The sequence below is a fragment of the Cebus imitator genome, unplaced genomic scaffold (genome assembly GCF_001604975.1).
Source record: "Cebus imitator isolate Cc_AM_T3 unplaced genomic scaffold, Cebus_imitator-1.0 Scaffold349, whole genome shotgun sequence".
Taxonomy (NCBI): Eukaryota; Metazoa; Chordata; class Mammalia; order Primates; family Cebidae; genus Cebus; species Cebus imitator.
In genome coordinates this window covers 1025212-1035358 of record NW_016107664.1, presented here as the reverse complement: position 1 = coordinate 1035358, position 10147 = coordinate 1025212, and the positions used below count along the sequence as shown (strand labels likewise).

General features: G+C 37.3%; 2 protein-coding genes across 5 annotated transcripts in view; one reads left to right on the top strand and one right to left on the bottom strand.

The window, feature by feature from the left end:
* CDK13 (cyclin dependent kinase 13) overlaps positions 1-10147 on the bottom strand; it is a 127748-nt gene that overhangs the window by 94029 nt on the left and 23572 nt on the right. For all 4 annotated transcript variants that reach the window (XM_037730524.1, XM_037730525.1, XM_017506149.2 and 1 more), the window contains exon 2: positions 6333-6992. In XM_037730524.1, coding sequence (XP_037586452.1) covers positions 6333-6992 — 660 coding nt within the window. The remainder of the gene's footprint in view (positions 1-6332; positions 6993-10147) is intronic.
* LOC108287620 overlaps positions 6360-10147 on the top strand; it is a 29827-nt gene continuing 26039 nt past the window's right edge. Inside the window, exons 1-3 of the mRNA XM_017506150.2 lie at positions 6360-6372; positions 6721-6872; positions 6955-6995. Of these exons, the coding sequence (XP_017361639.2) occupies positions 6360-6372; positions 6721-6872; positions 6955-6995 (206 nt within the window). The remainder of the gene's footprint in view (positions 6373-6720; positions 6873-6954; positions 6996-10147) is intronic.

Sequence of the window (10147 nt, the reverse complement as noted above, 5' to 3'; positions counted from 1 at the left end):
TTTTTGACACGGAGTTTCGCTCTTGTTACCCAGGCCGGAGTGCAATGGCGTGATCTCGACTCACCGCAACCTCCGCCTCCTGGGTTCAGGCAATTCTCTGCCTCGGCCTACTGAGTGGCTGGGATTACAAGCACGCGCCACCATGTCCAGCTAATTTTTTGTATTTTTAGTAGAGACGGGGTTTCACCACATTGACCAGGATGGGGGCTTCAATTCTTATACAGCAACATGGTGTTGAGGTTCAACAGCAGAGTGGTTTACTCGTCACTAATTTACAGCATCCCCTTCACTTTTATATTACTCTCTGCCCCTAAAACAGAAATTTGAGTTTGGGAGCCAATACACCATGTATCTAAAGACATTACAACAGTAAGATACTGAGAAAGAAATAAAACATGTTAAAAGAAAAGAAAGTAGAGAAACACATAACTGTAAGAATTTTTATATATGTAATTTCAAATTAGCGAGATGAATTATTCAATAAACGATACTGGTAATAACACTGGGTTGGGGGGGAGTAAAGAATCAGAACACTTCTTTACACAATAAACAAAACCAAATTTCTCTGAGATCTGACTTAACCTTTTTAAATTTTATAAACCTAGATATCTTAAAGGAAAGAGAACAGACTTGACTAGATAAAAATGGAAAACATTCATATGACCAAAAGCAAAATAAATGACAAGGATAAGCAATAAACTCTGAGAGGCAAAGGTCAACATCCCTAAAATAACAATTAAAAATCAATTAGAAAAAGGAAAGCAACTTTAAGGAAAAGCCAGCACAGAATTCGAGAAAGCATTTCACCAGAAAAATAATAAATAACCAATAAACATTCAAGAAAATACCATACCTCATTATCAAAAAAATACAAAATTAAATAATTACATATTTTAAAGACTGTCAAAATTGACACTATCCAAAACTGTTAAAGCAATTTCATATATCTGGGTACATAAATTAGAATATAGCCTTATTAACACATTAATTTGGCAGTTTCTATCATATTTTTAATGTGCATACCTGAACATGTAACTATCCTATAAAAATTACTTAAATATACATAAAATATTAATATACGAGAGTTTAATAGCAAATAATTATACACCTAAGTATCCATTAATCAACAGTAGAAGAACATGATATATCCATTCCTGTAATTACACTGGGCCCATCTATACCAACATGGAAAGATCTCCAACACATAAAATGAAAAAGCAAGTCAAGAAACGTTATCCATGCTATGATCTTAATTTTTAAAAAGAGTAAAGAAAACAATTACATTCTGTGAAAACATATAGATTACCAACTATCTTATGATTTCGTGGGAAAATAGACTCCAATTTTGGGAATGAAGCAAAATTCAAAGTGAGCCTAAGATATACCTTTGACTAGAAAGCAAGGAAACACTAAAAAACAAATGAGGTCATGTCAAAATAATAAAGGAGTCGGCTTACAGGAGCTTGCACTGGCTAAATTTCAGACAATGTGAGGGTCAAAAAGAATAGTGGCTATTACTATCAGTAACACAGAGAATAAAAATCCATAAGAGTAGAATGATTAAATGGGATGTAACATGTATTTACAAAAGAGGGCCAGCTAATGTTAAAATGAATGGCAGGATTAGAAAATCACCATGTTTAATTTGGGCAGCAGCAATAGGAAAAAAAAAGTCACCATTTGCAGCCCCTACTATAGTAACTGAATTAGACAAATATCATTAATGGCTGCTAAACCATTTGGTGATAGGTTGTTGGGAAAAAGGATATTCAATCATTGTCAGAAGTATTAGCCTACAGCTCACTTCTAACTGCAAAGCAAACTCCAGGTATGCTCCCTCATACATGTAGAGACCTTAAGGTTGGTCATCACCTTAACCAAATGATCACATCACTACTAGTAGAATAAGACAGTCCGGTATTTTGTTTCCCCTGTAACAATAGCATAAACTACATAAAATTATCTCTTATCTATTCTGGCTAAAAAACTGTTTATTCTTGATCTAAACAAAGCACAAGTAATTTCCAGACTATGGGAATTAAAGGGGTTGGAGAAGTTAAATGATACCAAAAAGAAACAATCAGATAAATCCAAAGGTGGGACATTCTATAAGATTACTGGTCTAGACTCTTCAAAAAGTCATGGGGCTAGGGTGGTGAGTACTGATTATTGATTACATATAGTGGTTGATATTATTGTTCACTTCCATTAGATTATTAACTACTATTAATTTTCTTGTTATCACAATGATACTGTGATCAAGCAGGAGGCTGACCTTATTCCTGGGAGATGACTGAAGTATTTAAGGTACAGCAAAAAGAAATGTATACTCAGCCAGGCGTGGTGGCTCACACCCATAATCCCAGCACACCACTAATCTCACTGCCTGGGAGGCCGAGGCAGGCAGATCACAAAGTCAGGAGTTCAAAAGAAGCCTGGCAAACACGGTGAAGCCCTGTCTCTACTAAAACTACAAAAATCAGCCAGGCGTGGTGGTGCGCACCTGTAATCCCAGCTATTTTGGAGGCTGAGGCAGGAGAACTGCTTCAACTGGGGAGGAGGCTGCAGCCGGAGAACTGCTTGAACTGGGGAGGCAGAGGCTGCAGTGAGCTGAGTTCCTGTCACTGCACTCCAGCCTGGGCAACAGAGCAAGACTTCATCTCAGGGGGGAAAGAAAGTGTATACATACACACACACCCTTATTAGTTCTCTTAACTAGAGATGGAATGTGCGTGAGTGTGTGTGTGTAATCTCTTTTTTTCTTTTTTTTTTTTTTGAGACAGGGTCTCACTCTGTCACCCAGGCTGGAGTACAGTGATGCAATCACAGCTCACCGCAGCCCCGACCTCTCGGGCTCTGGTGATGCTATCACCTTAGCCTCCCTAAGTAGCTGGGACTACAGGTGTGCACCACCACATCCAGCTAATTTGTGTATTTTTTGAAGACATGGGGTACTGCCACGTGCCAAGGCTTGTCTCCAACTCCTGAGTACAAGCCATCTGCCTACCTTGGCCTCCCAAAGTGCTGATTAATTACAACTGTGAGCCATCACACCCGTTGAGATGGAGGATATAAAACAAAATGTTAACATTTGCTGAATCTAGATGGGTAATTAGATTACCCAACTAGATAATTACCATCCAGTAGTTATACAGATGCTAATTTTATTATTCTTCAATTTTTCTAAGTGCTTGAATACTTCCAAAACAAAAAAAGTATGAGGGAAGGGGAGATTTTACTTGGATATATAATAAAACAGCAAAAACAAGTTGAGTATAGATTTGCAAAATCAAGAGGCCACCCAAAACACACACACGCCCTTTTGCTAATGTATGTGTGGATACAACAGTGACAGTTAACCAGGAATATAGACACAGGCATGTTCAAAGAAAGCAAAGATCAAAAGCTTTCCTTAAAATATGCAATGAGATTATGCAGACCGTTACTCATTCTTCTTTAAAATTATCTTTAAATTTACAGTGAATAACAAGTAAATAAAGATACCTCCTATATTCAGGTTTCCTAAACCATGTTATAACAGAAAAGATTGTTTCTTTACCTCAACAGAAATAGTTTATAAACCACTTTCAACTAATAGCTGTTCAGCAAAAAATAAAAAGTATACAATGGTTACTAAAAAGAAACTTGTAAACATAAAATTATCATGACTATTACTTTCAGATACATGGGAAAAAAATGGCCTGGGGGTGGTCCCCCTCCATTATAAAAGGGGATGGAAAACCAATAGTTCCTCTTTTACAAAAACCAATCCTTTTCAAACGAAGCACTAGGTCTATTCCTTAAGCAACAGATCTACATGTTACACATATAATGGTTTATATATTACACAATGTAAATCATATTTTGTAATTTTTACTTTTTTCAGTAATCTAAAGCAGTTTTAAATATTTTTAATATTTCCTGCAGCGCTGATTTATACGATGACTAATTACAATAACTAAGTGCATAACACTTTACAGCTTGCAAAACTGAGTCCATCAACTCATTTCATCTTTATAACTAATCTGTAAGGTTAAACTGTAAATATTTTCACCGATGAATGGACTGAAGCACAGAAAGATTAAGTCATGACAGTAGTAGGAGGTACAACTAGCACTAAAACTAAGCTTTCTACTATAGCCCACTAACAAACTGTATTGTACTTCTAACAGTATTATAAATATTAAATATAAAATAAGTCTCCTGTGCTATCCATTCCCTTCGACATCCATTTATTTCTAAAACCAATCACTTGTAACCATTTCTTTTTAAAATACATTTTTATTTAATCACCTAAAAACTTTTATAAAAAGTAAAATAGAATATAAAGTCTTTTCCTCACATGTTTACATTTTGGTAGTTAAATTACAAACATCAAAATAAGGAAAGTTCCATTGGTGATGAATTAATCTTTGGCTATACACATGTAGTAGCAGTGCTCATGAATCTCAAGAAAAACTTCTGGGTCCATTAAACATACAAACACATTCAAAGAAAGAAGAGAAAACAGAGGAAAAAGCAGAAGACAGAAAAGATGGAATAAAAAAAAAAAAAGTAATGACCAAGAATTAAATGTGCCACCAATTAAAGACAGATGCATAAAGAATATCCTCATTAAGTACTCATGTGTACGTACAGAGTTCCTGAAAATATCCTAGTAAAAATTTCTCCAAAAGCATATATAAAGAATAAAGTAGAGAACCACCAGTCTCAATCAAACATGTATTCTCAGTAACTGGTTACTCTCTCACTAATGAAGTGATCAATTCCACACTCAAGCCCCTCTATGCTGGAGAGCCCATTCTAGGACTCATCACGATTACAAATCACTACTGTAATGAATCTTAAGTGTTCCTTGAAAACTGTCAAACCAGCAAATACAATTATAGCAGTATAATCAAATAAACCTGATTAAATTGGATGGGGTCTCCCAACATTTTGATTATTTTTAAAAAGGCACCTCAATGGGCATGAAATTCAAGAATTACGATTTTACTTTTGTTTGTGTTAAATTCTAAAATTTTCATAATGACAAAGTAAGCACTTGTGCACATGGTATTTTTATCCATCTGTTTTCAAAATATATGTATTTTTTAAAGTCAGCTAGGAAAACTACTCATACAGTTGCTTTTAAATGGGGAATGGGAAGGAGTGGCAGCTCTAACTTCTTCATAAAAATAAAAACAGCTAAGTGGTGTAACAGGCAGATAAACCACACAATGGTCTAATTCTTCTACCCTAGGATATATAAAAGAAACAATCTTAGCTGTATTTACTTTACAGTCCCTCTTACCTTCATCCTCTTAAGAATATAATGTTTCTCAACTAAAAAATGCCATACCCCCAATGTTCATAATAGAAATGTTTAAACATGTTAAAGGAAAGCATAATCACACTATGAGTTTTGAGGGTTTCTTTGGGGTTTTTTTGTTTTGCTTTGTTTTGTTTTGTTTGAGACAAGTTCTTACTCTGTAGCCCAGGCTAGAGTGCAATGGCTCAATCTCAGCTCACTGCAACCTCCGCCTCACAGGTTCAAGTGATCCTCCTGCCTCAGCCTCCCTAGTAGCTGGGATTACAGGCACCCACCACCATGCTCAGGTAGGTTTTATGTATTTTTAGTAGAGACGGGGTTTCACCATGTTGGCCAGGCTGGTCTTGAACTCCTGACCTCAGGTAATCCACCCACCTCGGCCTCCCAAAGTGCTGGGATTACAGGTTTGAGCCACCGTGCCCAGCCACATTATGAGTTTTCTATAATATAATGTGATTAATCCCTAAGTGCAAGACAGGCTAAAAAAAATTTTTTTTTTAAGTAAAAGAGTTAAGATTAAGAAATACACTGGCTTGGGAAGAATTAAAAAAAAAAAAGTTACGAAAAGACTACACTAAAAAGTGACAATAAAGCCACTGACAGTGATAAATTTACAAGGCCACTGAAGAAACTCAGAAATAAATGAGACAAATGCTTATGAGACTTATATTAACCAGGGCCAGATCACTCATAAAATGTCCTGTCTCTGACTGCATCATCAAGGAAAACTAAACCAAAGAGAATACTGGCATTTCTAATACCCAAACTCATATTGAAATATTCACTGGATCCCAAGGCAATGGCAATATTTCCCTGAATTTCTTAACATAAACTTTAATTTTGCCAACCTTTATGCAAATGTACTTCATTTTAAGATGCATATAATAAACAGAATTCATTCAGTTACTTGTAGTCTTTTTTACTAAGGTTGTTTTGAGGGGACTGGGGAGGCCAAATCATTTCTCACTTCAGATTTACATTTTTCTTTAAACAGGTTATTGACAAATATTTTTGCACTTACCTATCAGCTTCTTTATCTTCAGGCAGCATGGGAGGCAAAGGTAATGGTGGTAATGTAGAGGTCACTAAAGCTACATGTTGCTCCTTCTCCTTGGCTCCTATGCTTGGTGTAAGTGGTTTGGTTTTCTCTTTAAGAGATACTGGTTCCTCCTTCGTAGCAGCAGATTTACTTTCCTTTCCAACTATGACTGCTTTCTTGGTGGCTTTATCTACAATCAAATTATTTTCCACCTTTGTTACCTGAAGAGGTGGCTTTGTTTTTGCTTTGTCATTTTTTAAGTTTCCACCACTTGAGGGAGAAGGTACATGCTCAGTTTTCATTTTCTTCACATCCTTCACATGGTTTGTTTGCGATGCACTGGCATTAGTTTCTGTATTCCCCTTGGTAGGTGTAGAAGTGTTTGAAGCTTTTGCAGCTTTGGCAGCGGCCTCAGCAGCCTTAGTTGCTTCTGCAGCTTTCGCTGCTTCTGCGGCTCTTGCTGCCTCTGCTGCTCGTGCTTTTTTATTCTTGTTCAATTCAGCTGCCAGGCTACTCTTCAGAGTTAGTGTGCTAGGAGAAATACTAGAATGACGACTTCTGGACCTAGACAACCTGTGCCTGCTACGAGATCTTGAATGCCTAGATGAATATGGGCTTCTGCTTCGGGATTTGCCAGACCGTCTGGTGAGAAATAATTAAGATTTAGTCAGTAATGGAAAAAGGTTCAGTTTGGAATTTACAAAGACAGTGCTAACCTGAGTTTATGAAATAAAATAGGAATTTATTTAATTTCAAAGTTAACATTTTTGAAGGAGTTTTGAAAAATAAAAAGTTCTTTAAAGTGGTCACAGTTTTCTTCAAAATGGATTGCCCTGATCTTGCTGTGGTCTACAAATGTAAAAATTAGGAGGCAAAATTGACAAGGCATCACTGCTGTCTCAGAAAAAAGAAGTAGGCAATAAGGATACATCAGTGGTAATAGTAGCAGGGTAAAGTCTGACATATCTTTTACCAGGACACAGCTGCCACACCTCAAAACTACCTTCCTCATCCATAAGTTCAGATGTAAGCAGTGCTCTGTCCATGGCAAGAGTGAAATAGACAAGACCTACTACTGGGCAATAAATAGGGTGTCTTAGAGTTTGTTTCAGAAAGATAGTTTTAAGAAAATTTACAGCCAGGCGCGGTGGCTCACGCCTGTAATCCCAGTACTTTGGGAGGCTGAGGCAGCAGATCACGAGGTCCGAAGTTCGAGACCAGCCTGGCCAACACAGTGAAACCCTCATCTCTACTAAAAACACAAAAATTAGCCAGGCATGGTGGTGCGCGCCTGTAGTCCCAGCTACTCAGGAGGCTGAGGCAGGAGAATCACTTGAACCTGGGAGGCAGAGGTTGCGGTAAGCTAAGATCATGCCAGTGCACTCCAGCATGGGCAACAGAGCGAGACTGTCTCAAAAAAAGAAAAGAAAATTTACATTCACACACATATTAACTAAAATACACATGAGCATAATCACTTTACTCACATAACACACACATACAAAATAATATCTTATGAGCTACATAATTCCACACAGAAAATGCAACAAAGTAAAAACCATCCGATCACTCTTAATCTGAGGCTCTGATACTCTTCAAAATGAACGATAGTAAAAAAAAGTTAACATACATATCATTTAAGTCTTCATTTAAGTGCTTGACAACTATTATTTTACCATAATAGAATCAAACATTTACTAATTATTATTACTCCAATTCATCAGAAAGGAAAAGTACAGAGAGGCAAAGTAAAAATAATTCCCACAAAGACCTATGCCACAAATAGTGGTATAGCCTGAACTAGGACTTAGGTTTTCAGGCTCCTGGCTCTATAAAAAATGAGAAACTAAATCTTAGGAACTATCTAATAATAATGGTGCCATTCGCTTCTCAAAAATTATTGGAAAACATATATTTAAAAGTATGGTGGCAACCAAAGTTCCTACAAAATAAATTTAACACAGTACCAAGTAAAAGGAAGCTGAGCTTTTCAAATCCACGCCTTACCAAAACTTTTAATATACTCACAAGACAAAGACACTATGATAGTACTTTCACATGTTGTCTCATTTAATGCCCCCATCAACCCAGTAAGGTATGCATAGTTAACAGATAAGAAATTGTGTAAAATATTACATTACCTGAAGTCAACACCTAAAATCACTAGTAGTTGTGTTGCTTATTATCTTACTGCAACTGCCTTATCACCCAATATCTTTCTGCCCTACTCTGAGCCCAATGATGTTGACCGCAACAGATATGCCTCTGGGTTCCGGTGCTGTCCAGCCATTGACAGAAGATAAGAAGGCAGAGAAACACTGGATTATTTCTTCCTAGCTCCCTCCCTCCTCATGGCCACACTTTCTGGCAGAAGCTGCATCCCTCTACCACCATGATTGCTGTGAGGCACCCTCTTCATAGCTCTCACAAGGCTCCAACAGCACTGTTATTTTTCCTGCCTCTTTGGACTTCCTTGTTGCTAGCAAAAACATGCCTTACAGGTTCCCTTAATCCACTGCACCTCCGCAGTCCCTGCATTAAAGTCTCTTATACCATCTGAGTTAGATTCTGTTTTTTTCTAGAACCCAGGTCTTAAATTCAACATTTTTTTGTTGTTGGTGTTTAACTCTGAAGTAGGCAAGTTAACACATTAACCTACTCTGCCAAGGAGCTGGTTGGCAAGGATGTGGAAAAAAGGGAACCCTTGTACACTGTTGATGGGAATGTAAATTAGTATAACCACTATGAAGAACAGTTTGGAGGTTCCTCAAAAAGCTAAAAATAGAGCTATCTTACAATTCAGCAATCCCACTCCTAGGTACATACCCCAAAGAAAGGAAATCAATAATACTAAAGAGATATCTGCACTCCCATGTTTACTGCAGCACTATTCACAATAGCAAAGATTTGGAAGTAGCCTAAGTGTCCATCAACAGACAAATGGATAAAGAAAATGTGGTACATATACACAATGGAGTACTATTCAGCCATAAAAAGAGAATGAGATCCCATCACTTCTAACAATATGGATGGAACTGGACGTCATCATGTTACATGAAATAAGGCACAGAAAAACAAACTTTGCATGTTCTCATTTATTTGTGGGAGCTAAAAATTAAAACAATTCAACTCATGGAGGTAGAGAGTAGAAGGACAGTTATCAGAGGCTGGAAGGGTAGTGACAGAGTGGATGGTCGGGAGAGGGTTAATGGACACAAAAAATACAAAGAATGAAGGTGATCTAGTGTTTGCTAGCACAACAGGGTGACTACAGTAAAAATAAATAAATAAACATATATTTTTTTTAGTCAGAGTCTCACTCCAGCCCAGGCTGGAGTGCAGTGGTACAATCTCAGCTCACTGTAGCCTTCGCCTCCCAGATGCAAGCAATTCTCCTGCCTTAGCCTCCCGATAGCTGGTATGCCTACAGACATGCCTCACCACACCTGACTAATTTTTGTATTTTTAATAGAGACAGGATTTTACCATGTTGGCCGGGCTGGTCTCGAACTCCTGACCTCAAGTAATCCACCCACCCTGGCCTCCCAAAGTACTAGGATTGTAGGTGTGAGCCGCCATACCTGGCCAACAGTAAAAAATAATTTAAGTGCACATTTACAAATAACTAGAAGAGTATAACTAGATTGTTTGTAACACAAAAGATAAATGCTTCTAACACAAAGGATAAAAGGATACCCCTTTACCCTGATGTGACTAACATGCATGCATGCCTGTATCAAAATATCTTACGTAACCCAAAATATCTTACGTACATCTACTATGTACCCACAACATTT